General features: G+C 41.9%; 1 protein-coding gene across 1 annotated transcript in view; it reads left to right on the plus strand.

The window, feature by feature from the left end:
- The window catches only part of asb7 (ankyrin repeat and SOCS box containing 7), an 18,944-nt gene extending 9,345 nt beyond the window's left edge, over positions 1 to 9,599 (plus strand). The window contains exons 4-5 of the mRNA XM_075460309.1: positions 2,828 to 3,433; positions 6,831 to 9,599. Coding sequence (XP_075316424.1) covers positions 2,828 to 3,433; positions 6,831 to 6,970 — 746 coding nt within the window. The 3' untranslated portion in view covers positions 6,971 to 9,599. The remainder of the gene's footprint in view (positions 1 to 2,827; positions 3,434 to 6,830) is intronic.
- The last annotated feature ends 4,901 nt before the right edge of the window (positions 9,600 to 14,500 follow it).

Genomic DNA, 14,500 nt, shown 5'->3' on the forward strand with positions numbered 1-14,500 from the left:
TCACGCTCTTTTGCACTGGTGGCGAAATGTTTTTAGATAAACCCGAAAAATGAATAGGCTACTGCAGCATTATAATGAGCATGTTTAAACTATCAGCTTACCAACGTAAAGTAAATAAATCTTCAACACAGTAAATGTTGTAGTGTTAATATTCAATAGGCCTAGGAAATATGAAAAATCAATGTGAAATAGACTAATAAATAGCACGTTGTGAAATAACGATGTCAGTAGGGTATGTTTTTTTTTTTTTTATCACACAGTCATTCAATGTGCCTGAGAAATGGAAAGAAGAAAAATATTCGGCCTACAGAAAGTAAAGTAGAAAACTAACCATATGCTACAGCATTAACAAGCCTATTTCAGCTTTCCAACGTAAAATAAATGGAAGAGCAGAGTAGGCATATACTGCCAGCGGACAGCACGCAGGGTCGCATGATTGACAGTCTCCGCTGCTCCCTGTTCTGGGGCAGCTATAGGCTGCTGCCAGCGAACAGCTCCGCTATGACAATGCGAATTAGATGTCTCCTGTTTGTGTGTCTTTTTTGTTGATTATAGCACAGGGCGCCTTTTTGGTTCCAGAATGTTTGTCGTCTTATCTGCACATTTATTTTGTGCCAAAGCGGTGTTTTTGGGCTAAACCAAACCTAGGTCTGTGCGCCTGTGTTGTCACTCAGCTGGTCGCCCTCCCCGCTACATAATTGGTCCTGTAACTGTGTTCAATGTCTTAGAAAGTTGAACATTCTAATCCATTTAATTTTTGCAACATGTTGCAGAAGACACGCGCTACCAGAGAGAATGGATATTATAGGCCTGCTTTTACAATCTCTGGCGCTACCGTGAAATGAAGCGGAGCTGTTCGCTGGCAGCGTATAGGTTTAGCGCTTCCATTTATTTTAGGTTGGAAAGCTGAAATAGGCTTGTTAATGCTGTAGTACGCTATAGGGTTAGTTATCTACTTTACTTTATAGGCCTAATGTTTTCCTTCTTTCCCTTTCTCGGGCACATTTAATGGCAGTGTGATAAAACACTATAGCCTATTTATATTTTAGCGCATGTGCTTGGGCTGGTTAAGTTATGCGGAAGAGAGGAAGGGTTAGTCGGCTTTTTTAACAGCTGTGGAGGAAAGGAAGGGAGAGGAAAAATTGGCGCAATATCACCTCGAATGCTTTTCAATGGTCTTATTAGTTACCAATAGAGGTACGGTGCCTTTTTTTGTTTTCTATCACCAATTCTTCGATTTATAGGAGAGCGAGGGAGAGATATGCGTGAAGCAGGTGTAGCCACACCTGCTTTTTTTAAGCCGGCTGCGCGAATGGAAATGGAGGGAGATGTGAAAAAATGGCACCACTGTTCGTTTTTGATGCTGGCTTTGCGCAGCTTTGTCAACTCAACTGCTTTAGGGTGCTTCTTATTAGTTTGCAGTAGGTAACCGGCTACCGTTGTAATAGCCTAATGTTGCAAGGGGTGCCGCGTTGACGGATTACATTCTGGCCACAGGCACACGGATTTTCATAATTGTTATGTCGCAAGTGAATATAAAAAAACAGACAGCTTCGGGTAGGCGGGCAGCGAAAGGGAGTGGAAGAGACAGTTCTGACGTTAGAAATGACTGTCAGAGAAAGATGTTGGCTGTGACTGCACCACTGTTACTACATGACTGCGCACATCCTCGCCATGGAAAATGGGTTCGTGCAGTGAATGCCTAATTGTCTGAAGGACAATGCATTAGGTCTAACTACCTAGGCTACTACTTCGTTGTTTTTTTCACGGAGGACGATTATAGCTAAAGCGATGCGGGAAACACTGGTGGTATCGGTGCATGGTATCAGCAACTGTTTGACAAGTACGAGTATATAAGTGAAGTATCGGTGCCGATGCCGGTATCGGTGCATCCTTACATATAACAGACAGAAACTGTATAAAGGATATTCTGTAATTACAAGGCCCAGCCAGATTGGCCTGCTGCCTGTGCCATACTCTACATGTAATTGACCACGAAGCATGCTGTGTGTCTCATACTTCCCACATAGTAATGATCAGAATACAGAGTGTGCTTCAGATTGAGGAGCAGCTAGTTAAAGGTAGGGTAGGAGATCCTGGATTTTGAGTCCAGCGAAGCTGCATTTTGAAAATACACAGGTAAAAAGTCCCAACCCTTTTCTTCACTTTCCCCCCGAAGGCACGCCTCTAGAGTACATGAACGAGCACGAAGGTGCACGAGCGCTGTTCTGACAGCAAGCATCGATCGTTGCCGTATTTAGTATTTAGTATTTAGTTTATGCTAACTATACGTTTAATAATGCTAGGTGCTAGCCAAGCTGGCTCTAGTTTAGCTTCCTGCCAAGCTTCTGGGCGCGTAATTCGTTCACGGAGCAGGGTACGCGCACAGGGGGAAGGAGGGGGAGGGAGGAGCAGATTGCAGTTTGATAGACGGCATCAGAATCCAATCATTGTGATACTGTTTTTCCTAGATTGTACGTTCTAGAGGCCACTAAAACTTTTCATATTTGTGTCAAAACTTTGAATTAATTGGTTGCAATGGGGGTGTGAAGAGTATTTCAAGCAATATGTAAAAAAATGTTCCAGAAAAAGATCCCCTACCCCGCCTTTAAATGTCTGTTCAAGGAGTCGGATTGGATTGGAACTCTAGAAAAATGAATAGTTGCATCAATATTTGTCTTGTATCTGTATATGCATTTGATGCCGTTAAATGCATTTGAATCTCTAGAAAACTTCCCAACAGTTTATTTCTGTTTCTTCTTTATTTCTTTTCCTGGTTTGGTTGAAAGTCACTGAATGTCCGCTCTCTGTGTTGTTCTCTGTGCAGCTGACCCCACAGTAAAGGACTTCATCGGTGGTTTTACAGCACTCCACTATGCTGCTATGCATGGCAGGGCACGTATCGCCCGGCTGATGCTGGAATCTGAGTTCCGTGGTGACATTATAAATGCAAAAAGCAATGATGGTTGGACGCCTCTTCACGTGGCCGCGCATTATGGTCGCGACTCGTTTGTACGCCTCCTGCTTGAGTTCAGGGCTGATGTGGACCCATTGAGTGACAAAGGGACCACACCACTACAGTTGGCCATCATTCGTGAGCGCTCGAGCTGTGTACGGATTCTGCTGGACCACAGTGCAAACATTGACATTCAAAATGGTTTCCTGCTGCGGTACGCTGTTATCAAAGGCAATCACTCATACTGCCGCATGTTCCTGCAGAGGGGCGCAGACACCAATCTTGGTCGTCTTGAAGACGGCCAGACTCCCCTGCATCTGTCAGCCCTTAGAGATGATGTGTTGTGTGCCCAGATGCTTTACACATATGGGGCTGATACCAACACCAAGAACTACGAGGGCCAGACACCCGTAGCTGTGTCTGTTAGCATGTCTGGAATCAGCCGACCTTGTCTGGATTTTCTGCAGGAGGTCACCAGTAAGTTTCACTGACACTCTTTTCATTTTTATGAATATTTCAACTCTGTATTTGTAAGAAAGGATGCTAGCTGGTGTTACCTGCCTTAATGTTAGTGCTGCATATCATTAAAAAGTTCCAGTTTTTAACTGGGGGAAAGGTAAGCATGAAGTGCCCCTGGGAAAAGTACGACAAAAGAGTCACCAACAAGAAGCCTGCTTAGCTCCACAGGCCACTTTAAACCCCTAATATGTCTTTTTTTCTGATGAAGGCATGACACTCTGCTCTCTGCCTCTGACTGCCATCTATTGCCTTCATTGAAGGGGTGTTTGACATCATTATTCATAGTTAGGATTATACGATCACAGGCAAAGGAGGGCAAGTGATGCCAAAGGGATGAGAAAAGAGTTGATTATTGTTTTCCATGTACAGCCAGAATTTGCCATTAGTGTGATTTAATGCACACACCTGTTCCAGTGCACTTTCCTTTATAAGGCCTGCTTTGTTTTCTTTTATAAAAGAACTCTGAACACATCGCTCCTTTCACCTAATGTCCAATCAGCAATAAATATTAACAAAATGAAATGCATATCAATAAAACATACCAAAGCACATATGTATGTATGTATATAACTATATATATATATATATATATATAGTTATATATATATATATATATATATGTGTGTATGAGTATATAAAAGCAGCACACACACGCACGCAGTAAATACTCCGGAATGTAAGCTGACCTGTGTGTCCCACCCACTGCTGTTGCACAGAATTCACCGGGGGGCAGTCTGTGGGAATGAACAGTCATTTGATTTCTTTTTGCTGCTGCCATCTAACAGAATCATCCTGGGGTGTGTGTGCGACCTTTGTGCATGCATGGATGCTTCCTGTGTGAGGCTTCTGGTGCTGGCCGTAGGTTACAAGACGAGGATAAAACGTTGAGTTCGATTTCATGAAAAGCAAGACAGGTTTTAATTATTAACTCTTTCGGTGCCAAAGACGTCTATAGACGTCAATTGCGTTTTTAACGGAGCGGGCTGGGGGACAATCTAGCGGAGTTTGTCACTAAATCTTGGGCTTGTAAACACTAAACAGAGAATGTACTGGCAAAATTACCCGCAAGGTGGCAGCAGTGCCACTTTGCACAAAAAAAAAAGCTCGTTTTCTCCATTTTCTTTGGGGTCAAACAGCTGTTTTTGGTGAAACCAACCTATGTTCTACTGTCTATTACTAAAGGACTGAAAATGGTAGAAACAAACTTTTTTTTCCTGATCAAAGAAGAGAGTGAACTCTTTCTTTTGGTAATTTCGGTGTGTACATAGTCATAAGACACACTTCTCTGTGGGTCTTGGAAAATCAGTCAAAGTACTGAAAAACACTTGGCAGTATGGGTCTCTCCGAACTGAAAATGGCTGGCAGCCAATGAGTTAACTAAGGAGGGAGAATTTCAGAAATGCCTTGAGTGAAGTCCCATAACAGTCCCAGGTCACAGGACGGCACATCACCTGCAGAAGTAACGGTGGCTGCATTCCTCTACTGCCCCTTGAACTTTGATATCAAAGTGCTGAGCACTGGTTCAGACGGGCCCTTTCAGGGACTCCAAAACTTCAGCCAGATCACATATCTGCTGGCCTGCTGCTTACACCTTTGCCCCCTGACATGAAAGGGAGCATGCATTGCAGAATGTCAGGCACTCCGCTGCTTTCAGCTGCTGCACATGTCACTTTGGCTCCCATTAGCTTGTCCCTGTGTCACATAAAGCTGCAAATGAAAATGTGCATGCATTCAAGCTCCATGGGCCATCAGAGCTGCAGTTACATTGCAAGCCTGTTTCTTCCCTCTGCTGTTGTCTGATAACAGCAACAACAAACATGTAAATGTAAAGGAGCAGACTGACTGCATTGAGTGTGGAGGGCAGGAGGAGCAAAGGGCAAACGAAACGAGCCTGTTGCCAGTTGGTTCCAGGGTTAAATGCTAATGTGGAGTGGTCATCTTTTTTTACAGTAGCAGCTCGGACTTTGTTTTTCATCTGAAAGCAGACCCTAACATCATCACACTCTTTTTTTTCTGCTATTGTTTTATTTATTGTTGAATCTGCACCCTGTGATTCAGAAGTGTCACTGGATCCGACAGACATGGGTCCTAAGCATGTTTAAACCACATGAAGGTAACCCCAGGCTGCAGCTCCATAATGCCTGGTTTATGGTCGGTGACGCAAGACGCAACGCAAGCCCTTGCGTGTGTCACCTCAATTTTCTAAACTTCACGCAAGACGCGAGCACAAGCCACTATCTACATCACATCCGGCTGCGTGTTCATCTTCCGGTTTCATCCCCTAATAAAAGACCGCTGTTTTCAAACATAGACATATTATATATGTCTATGTTTTCAAACACCAAGGTAGAAAGCGAAGAAGAAGAAGAAGAAGAAGCATGAATCCTGTCGAAGAGAGACTTGCCGAAGAGGTCCTGGTGGTGAATTTCCTTTCATCGTAGTAGGGTTATCATTGAAAAAACCCGCTGCTCCACCTACTGTCCTGGCGGTGAATCCATTATCCATAGCCATGTGAGTCACAAATATTTCCATGAATTTTTTGTACATCATCTATGCTTTTTGCACGTGTTGCTTCCATATAACGAACTCCACTAACATCAGTGTGTCAGACCCCGTGCCATCTTTGGGCCCCACCCACAGACATTGTTCATGCCTGTGATGCTGTGGTACAAAGGCAGGGAACTGCTCGAGCAGCATGTAACACTTCAGGACTGTCACCAGCATGTGTACCAGCCCCGTATCACAGCACAACTTTCAACGTAACGGATTCCAGCAGGGTGTCTGCTTGGTCTGTTTTACCCGGGGCGGGGGGGGTAGGACTCGGCCTCGGCCTCCAGCAATCCAAGACATAGATATTTTGATGTTATTACAGGGTCAGTTTTAATGTAGGCCACCATGTTTTCCAAACCTTAACCAAGTCATCTGTGTGAAACGCCAACGAGTGACTGCAAATGAAAGCAGGAACAACATGTCATAATAAAGCTACCAGTGGTCAAGATGTCTATCTGGACTCTCCCATTTGGCCATTAGGTGTGTGTGTGCAGACTTTTTTGTCTATTAAATGTGACAACAGTCAAACTCTGACTATCTCATGAAATGCTGTGACACTGTTGTCCGTGGGAAGAAAAAACTTCATAAAGTTAAATCACGTCCATAGACGCGCCCGGATAGATCAGATGGACGGAAGTCCATGGTGAGACTGCGCTGGTTGCAGAGGAAGGGCTTCTTCAGACTGTGGAATTAGGCTGTCTCAGTGCTATACATGCAGTATGTACACTGATAACAACTGTTCTAACTCAGTCCGCCGGTGCTAATGGTCTCCTTTGTTAAGTTAATGTTTTTGTTCCTTTTCCAGGGCAACCACGAACTCTACAGGACTTGTGTCGAATAAAAATCCGGCACTGTATCGGCCTTCAGAGCTTGAAATTCTTGGAGGATCTTCCAATTGCAAAGGTTATGAAGGACTACTTAAAACACAAGTTTGACAGTTTGTGAAGCAACAACAAAAACTCTGAATGAGACTATGCAATCGTCCTGCTCCGAGTCTCTGTCTCGTACATGTTGAAGGGTAGTCACGCCAGGATGCTCACCCAGTCTTTCTTTGATTTCAAATTGCTCCTGTTCTTAACTGAGCCTTTTTCCAAGTTTTAAAAGTTGCTGAAGAGTGGAAATGGCTACAACCCCTGCAAACAGTTTTTTTTGGGCTACAAGAAACGTTTTTTTTCCTACAAACTTGTGAAAAAAGCCATGTTGGAGACCTTCTCAGTCTTCAGTGGTAAAGCCTTTGTCATATTTATTTGTCTGTGATCATCTCCAGGTCTTTGGGCTTGGAAGGCTTTACCTTCCATCATTCGATCTGGACTCTTTCTGTTTCACTGCCAATATAATGATGATCTTTTCTTGACCGCTTTGCCTTTTTGGGTTTTTTTTGCCAGAGCAGCAACTCTAGTCTCTCTGCAGAGACCGATGTTTTTTATGTGATGTTGTTATTAAGTCCTTTTTTCCAAGAAGAAAGCTCAGTGCTTTCACCAAAGAAAATTGCACATTAGCAGTCTTTGTTGATCCTGATTGACGAGGACTCCACAGGACACCCTAACAAAACCTTGTTAACCTTCGAAGCTTTTGATCATCGGCTCTGTGAGAGAATGAGATAAATATTGAACTTTTTGGCCATAAGAATGATGATTCTGTTTGACGAAAGAGTGGTGAAGCATTTAATAGCAAGAGCTCCATCCAAACGGTCAAAGATAATGATGGCAGTGTTATTCTTTATCATTTCATTTTGGGCTTTTTTTTCAGCCAGGCAACCGTCAAGGAATAAGCACCATGAGAGCATTTCAATCTGCAGAAAAGGTGGCCTTGGGCAGCCTCTGAACCTCAGATCAGACTGTGACACAATACTCACAGATAAAACGGTGAAGACGGGATTCACAGGAAACATATCAGTATTTTTGCTCTGGCCCAATAAGAGTCCAGACCTGAAACTCCTCCAGCATCTGTGGAGAGAACGTATAGCCTTAGTGACTAACAGGAAAACCTTCCACCCTTAACAACCTGCTAAAGAAAGGTGGGCCTGAATATTTGATGGGGTGAATTCTTAGCCGCTGATTACTCAGAGAGAGTGAAACATTTGAACAGATACAGTTTCCTAAAGATCTGAAATTGTTTAAATATTATCTTTAACACAATGTTTTACCTGTTTGTTCCATGATGATGTAAATTCCAGCCAGAGGAAACAAATCAAATAAACATCAAAGGATGTTCAACTGAAGGCAGAGATGGTTTTTCTTCTGATGGGTTAAAAGGAGAAAAAACTTCACAAGGTTACATTCCTGATTTTCTACCAACTTTGTGAGTCTTTAAAAAGCTCTCAATGACCTCCTAAACGTTCAGATTGTGTTTTTCCTCCTCTGAGAGCCGTTCACAGAGACAGTAGAGAAGTCAAAACTTGGTCTGTTAAATAAGCAATGTGGGCAGCTGCACTTTTCAGTGAAGCTATTAGTGTGCCGCTCTGTTTTTAAGACAAGAAAAAAAGAAAAGTCGAGTAATTAAAAGCTAGTTTGAGAGCAAAATGGTAGAATTCATTTGATTCATCTGTCATAGAACACTGAGTGAAGACCACATTAGCATTCAGATAAGCTCCCATTGGTGATAGCAACCAGCTGACCAAACCTTTCTGAACATCCATCTGGTCATCCATCAACAAGATTGAGGACTAATAAGGCAGCTGATCACTTGTGACAACTGTTCTCAAATTAAATGGAAAGAATTGCAGCTCAGCTGGTTTGAGTCAGGCTGTAAGTTTTTAGAATGTACTAAAAGTGGAAATTATTTTAGTACAGTCTGGGGCTCTGCTCTAATAAAATCCTGATCTTAGAACCACAGCCTCATCTGACAGAGTCACCATTCGAGTCATTTAAAGACAAGTATTGGTCTAACTCAGACCACTTTGAAAAGATTAAAAGAAACTGTCTGGCTGTTTGGAAAGAAATATAAAGAAATGAGAACGTGACTCAAAACATTCATCATAGACAAGAAGGTCCCTCCTCCCCAAAGTGCTGTGAAGGAGAGATTGGGATTCTGGCTGTGGACTTGATTGCTATCAGTTTGGCGACCACTCCAGTAGATAGAGTGAGTGTTTGGAGTTGTGAGATTTAATCTCACACAGAGAATCTGTGATGTGCTGCACAGGTGTGAAATTATTTTGGAACTTTTAGTCTTGTTTAGAAGTCATTTGATCTCACTAGTTAAAAAGTGAACGATGAATAAAATTGGTTTCCATTTCCATGGCGTACAGAGCATTTGAGTCTGGGGTGAATGCGCTGACCTTTCCTCACTGAGGCAGTAACTGAAGGAACCCTGAATCATTTCTGTTTCAGTAACAGACACGCTGAGCAGAAGCTATAATCAGTGTAAATATGTTACATTTTTGAGCAATAATCTCTGTTATTCCCAACATATTTAAAGTTTGGAAATGTTGTGATCTGTTTGGTGTGACTTCTTTTGTCTGTGTGTGTGTTTCAGAATTCAAATATTCATAACCTGGAATAATTTTTTCTGTGTTGTCATTTGATTCGCTCGGTCTTGCAGGAAATAGTTGTGTGAATTTTTTACAGTTGAAAATAAAACAAGATATTTTTCTTGGTGTTTCCAGTTTGTATTATAATAAGATGCCTACAGTGTTCAAATGTATTGACATGTCAGTTTCATTTTCATTTGATTTTCCATGTTTGTCTCGAGCTTTGGGGTACAACAGCAAAGGTGCACAGCTGGACCAGCGTCATCTTTACATCTGTCCTCCAAGAAGAAAGGGAGAACCCAAAAGTTTACTAGTGCTTAAGGGAAATATGTTTCATCGTGTAGAACCATGAGGTTTTAATGCTCAGACCGTCGTTACAGAACAGAAGACTGCATTCCAAAGTTAGAGACACAATTACTGACAGATGCAAAAGGAATCCTGGGGTGTTCTGCTGTTTCCTGAGAGGGAATCGGGTAAAGTGGTTCTATACTCTTTGCTTCATTTAGCCACCATGTTTTAAAGTGACATGTTCAGCCTCACCCTGTGGCGACTGGTTGATGCAGCATATGAAGCATGAAGTCATGAATCCAAAAAATCTAGATGTGTCGGGGTCATACTCCCCTCTGAATGAACAAGTCAAAATTAAGTCCTTAAATTGATTGACAGCAACACCATAATGTTGGTTTATACGCTGACTTAAGCACAAAACCTAACTGCAAAAACTGAAGTGCCTGTGCTTCATGATCATTTCTTTATCTTACTTTATCTTCAGTGATTAGTTTCTTTTCCTCTTTTGTACATTTTTTTGTACATTATAAAAACTAACAAACCACACTTTAAAATGTGTGAATTTACTACAAGTTCTCTCCTACCTTTTGGATATATTAAACGAACGATGCAATCGTGAGGAAAGGGTGTATCGTAACATCTCGTGGTGCACACAGTTCTTGTTTTTCTCCATCCATGTCGTCAATAGTTATCAGATGAATCGGATGACCGTGTGATGGGATGTCAGGGATCTTGCTGGATGTTGATTTTCCACATCATATTTTACATTCATGTAGGTCAAGCCGAGTTCATTTGTATAGCACATTCCACATGCCAGGCAAAAAGTCAGTGTGCACAAAACAGATGATTAGTGTACGGAAAAGGAAGACATAAAAATGAGAAAAGTCCCTGTGAAAACAGCTGAACTGATGAGATACTGGCAGATATTCTTTTTCCTTTTGATGCATCTTAACTGTCATGCAAGGTTCCCTTTTGTAGAGGATTGTGTTGCGAGTGTCTGTGCTGTAGACTAACACACGGAGCAGGTGAAAGCAGGAGATGGAGGGAGAGAACTGGTAGCCATGCTAAGCTAGAGAACCAGACACACCGCTAAAAAGTGAGAATAAAGATTAAAGATCTGTAGGAGTGAGTGTTAGAAAATGAAAGTTTCTTTACGGTGTGCCCATTTCATGATAAAGTCAACGTAATCACCTGAAAAGAAGCATGATCAAAAATGTTTTTCATGCAACTGAAAAGATGATTTTTTTCATCGAGAAGAAGACACCACTAAGACTTGCATCAGTGAGATTAAAACCAGCAGGCAGTTCGGGCTGGGACAGAACGAGTGGCCTGCTGGCAGAAATAACCTGCAGCAACTTCCAGATATTGAACGCATGCACGGGCGACACGAGTCTTTTAACATGTTTGTGTCAATACTGGCACCAAAAATGTGGAGTTTGCACACAACAACCTTAATTCTGAGCAAACATTCAGATTATTATCAGATTATTTTCTCAATTTCTGATTCACTCAATACTCAACAAAAAAAGGTTCCTGGTTCTACTCTCAGCTGGAGCCACTCTGTGTGGAGTTTGATGCTCTCCCTGTGGATGCGCGGGTTCCCTCCCGGTGGATGGATGAAGTATAGAACTTTTCTTAACAATGGTATGAGGTGCTTTACGAGAAGAGGTCAAGTGAGTTAGAGTCAGATGGGTGTTCACAAGAGCACAAAAAAGTATTTTTTAAATACTTAAATATATAAAGTATTTGATAAATGAATCAGACATGGTGTGTTTTGTTTTTTTTTCAAACTTTATTTTGCAGCTTTTCAATAACAGACATACAGCTTACAAACACAGACCACCTCCCTCCCCTCCCCAAGGCTCTTAAACAAAGACAAAAAACAAACAAACAAAAAAAAAAACGAAAAACAAACAAACAGAAAAGTACAGGAACAATGCAAAAATAATCAGACAGGAACCTCTCATCATATGTTGAGTGAGCTGACGTTTCCAACGTGACCATATGTTTATAACCATGTAATACAGCTGGTGTTAAGGTACATCATTGGAAAGGGAACCCTTCTACAAATTCTATAAGGGGACTCCAGGTCACTGTGAAATTCTTGCCGGCCTTATATAACTTACATCTCAGTTTTTCTAAAGGTAGAAAAGATAGTACATCTCTTAGCCACTGCAGAAATGACGGAGGTGAATTCGATTTCCAGTTAAAAAGTATAAGTCTGCGTGCAAGCAGGGAAGCAAATGCCAAGGCGTTAGCTTGTAATTTTGAAATTTTGCAGCCTAGAGGTGGTACCCCAAAGATGGCTATGTGGTACTCAGGCGTTATAGTCTGACCACAGATTTTGGAAAATACATCAAATATCTGTCTCCAATAGTCGTTGAGAGAGGTGCATGCCCAGAACATGTGTCCTATTGAGGCGGGTTCATGGTTGCACCTTGGGCAACCAGGATCTGTGGCGGGAAAAAGTTTCGATAGTTTATCTCTTGAGTAGTGCAGACGATGGAGTACTTTAAATTGTATTAAACCCTGACGTATGCACAATGAAGAGGAATGTATACGTTTTAAACTATGTTGCCACATTTCTTCAGAAATTTCAACCCCCAAATCCCTTTCCCATGCCCTTTTAGTTTTATCCCAGGATATCGGTTTCAAGTCTCCCAACATATTATAAATCACAGATACACGTTTCTTTCCATAAGGATCCAGTCCTAGTATTGCATCTAAATGATTCTTAGGCGGTGGGAAAGGAAACGACGGAAACCTCTTACTGGTAAAACTTCGTATCTGAAGAAATCTAAAATAATGCGATCTGGGTATATTGTGGTCATTTTCAAGTGTCTCAAATGGGATAAACACATCATCAGGGTACAAATCACAAAAGAATATCAACCCATTTCTATGCCAATATTGAAATGCATTGTCAAACCCGGATGGGAGGAACAAGTGATTACTTGCTATCGGGAAATATCTGCTATATTGCTTTAAATCAAAATGCCTCCTGAACTGCAACCAAATCCGGAGTGAGGCTTTGACAACTGGGTTTGTGAGCTGTGTATTGCAACTGTATGGTAACCCTGTTGTGAGTATTGGTATAGGGCTGGGTAGTAGTTCCATGTGAACCCAGTCTGGACCCTGCTTATTTTCATATGTGTGAATCCAATGAGTTAGTTTCGCTATGTTAGCAGCCCAGTAATACCAGAGAAAATTGGGTAGTCCCAACTCACCCGCATCTTTAGGCACCTCCAGGTACATTTTTTTCATCCTGGGATTGGAGTTGTTCCATATAAATGTAGAAATTAGTCTATCTAACTCCTTGAATCTTGACATAGGGATGAATATAGGGATCATCTGGAACACATAGAGAAATTTAGGTAGGATTGTCATTTTAACTATATTTATGCGACCTGCTAGTGAAATTGGTAAAGTTGACCATTTCACAAGATCTTGTTTTGTTTGTTCTAATAACGAGTTAAAGTTATATTTCTCCAGATCTTCTATCTTTCGGGTAACTTTAATTCCTAGATATGTGAACATATTACGTTCTGTTTTAAACGGAAATTCTGAATAATCTCTGTCTGCACTATCAATTGGAAAAAGCAGGCTTTTTGAATAGTTCAGTTTATAGCCTGACAGATGCCTGAAGTTCTCTAGAATCGACAACAGTTTTGGTATCGATACCGTCGGGTTGGATATATATAGAAGCAGGTCATCCGCGTATAGCGCCACCTTATGGACTTTGCCACCACGGGAGATACCGGTAATACCCTCTTCTGTTCTAAGGGCTATAGCAAGGGGTTCAACCGCCAGGTCGAATAGATATGGGGAGAGGCCACAGCCCTGTCTGCAAGACCTGTGAAGGGGGAAATAGTCAGAGATATTATTATTAGTCCGTACAGCTGCAGTTGGTGCATCATATATTATCCCAATCCACATTAAAAATGATGGTCCAAAGCCAAATTTTTCTAAGACAGCAAACAGGTACTGCCACTCAACGCGATCAAACGCTTTTTCGGCATCCAAGGAGATCACTGCTTCTACGGGTTCTTCAGACGCCGAGTGCGGGGTGTACAAGATGTTGAGTAATCTACGCATATTATAAAACGACTGTCTACTTGGGATGAAACCCGTTTGATCTGGATCGATGATTGTTCGAATTACACTGTCTATACGGGTGGCTAATATTTTTGTAAGGATTTTATAGTCGCAATTCAGCAGGCTTATTGGGCGGTATGAGCTGCATAACAGAGGGTCTTTGTCTTTTTTGAGCAGCACTGAAATTATGGCCTGGGTCATGGTTTGTGGTAATTTCTGTTGTTTAAAAACGTCCCGGTACACCTGGCTAAGTATCGGCGCTAGCTTGTCAGCAAATTCCTTATATATCTCAATTGAGAACCCATCAGGTCCCCCCGCCTTTCCGCTCTGCATTGATTTAATTGCCTGTAATACCTCATTCGCAGTGATCTCTCTATCTATCTGTAAACTGTCCTCCGGGGTAATCGTTGGAATGGTCAGCCCCTCTAAAAATTTAATAATATTCGACGGGTCGTCTGGTGGTTCTGACCCATAAAGATTCAAATAGAATTGCTTGAATTGGTCATTTATTTTATCAGGGTTAGCTGTTTTCTCCCCCAGCTCAGTGCGAATTTCGGGAATAGTGTTAGCAGCTGCGGACTGTCTAATTTGGTGGGCTAAAAGCTTTCCAGCCTTCTCCCCGT

This window comes from Odontesthes bonariensis, chromosome 1 (assembly GCF_027942865.1).
Source record: "Odontesthes bonariensis isolate fOdoBon6 chromosome 1, fOdoBon6.hap1, whole genome shotgun sequence".
NCBI lineage: Eukaryota > Metazoa > Chordata > Actinopteri > Atheriniformes > Atherinopsidae > Odontesthes > Odontesthes bonariensis.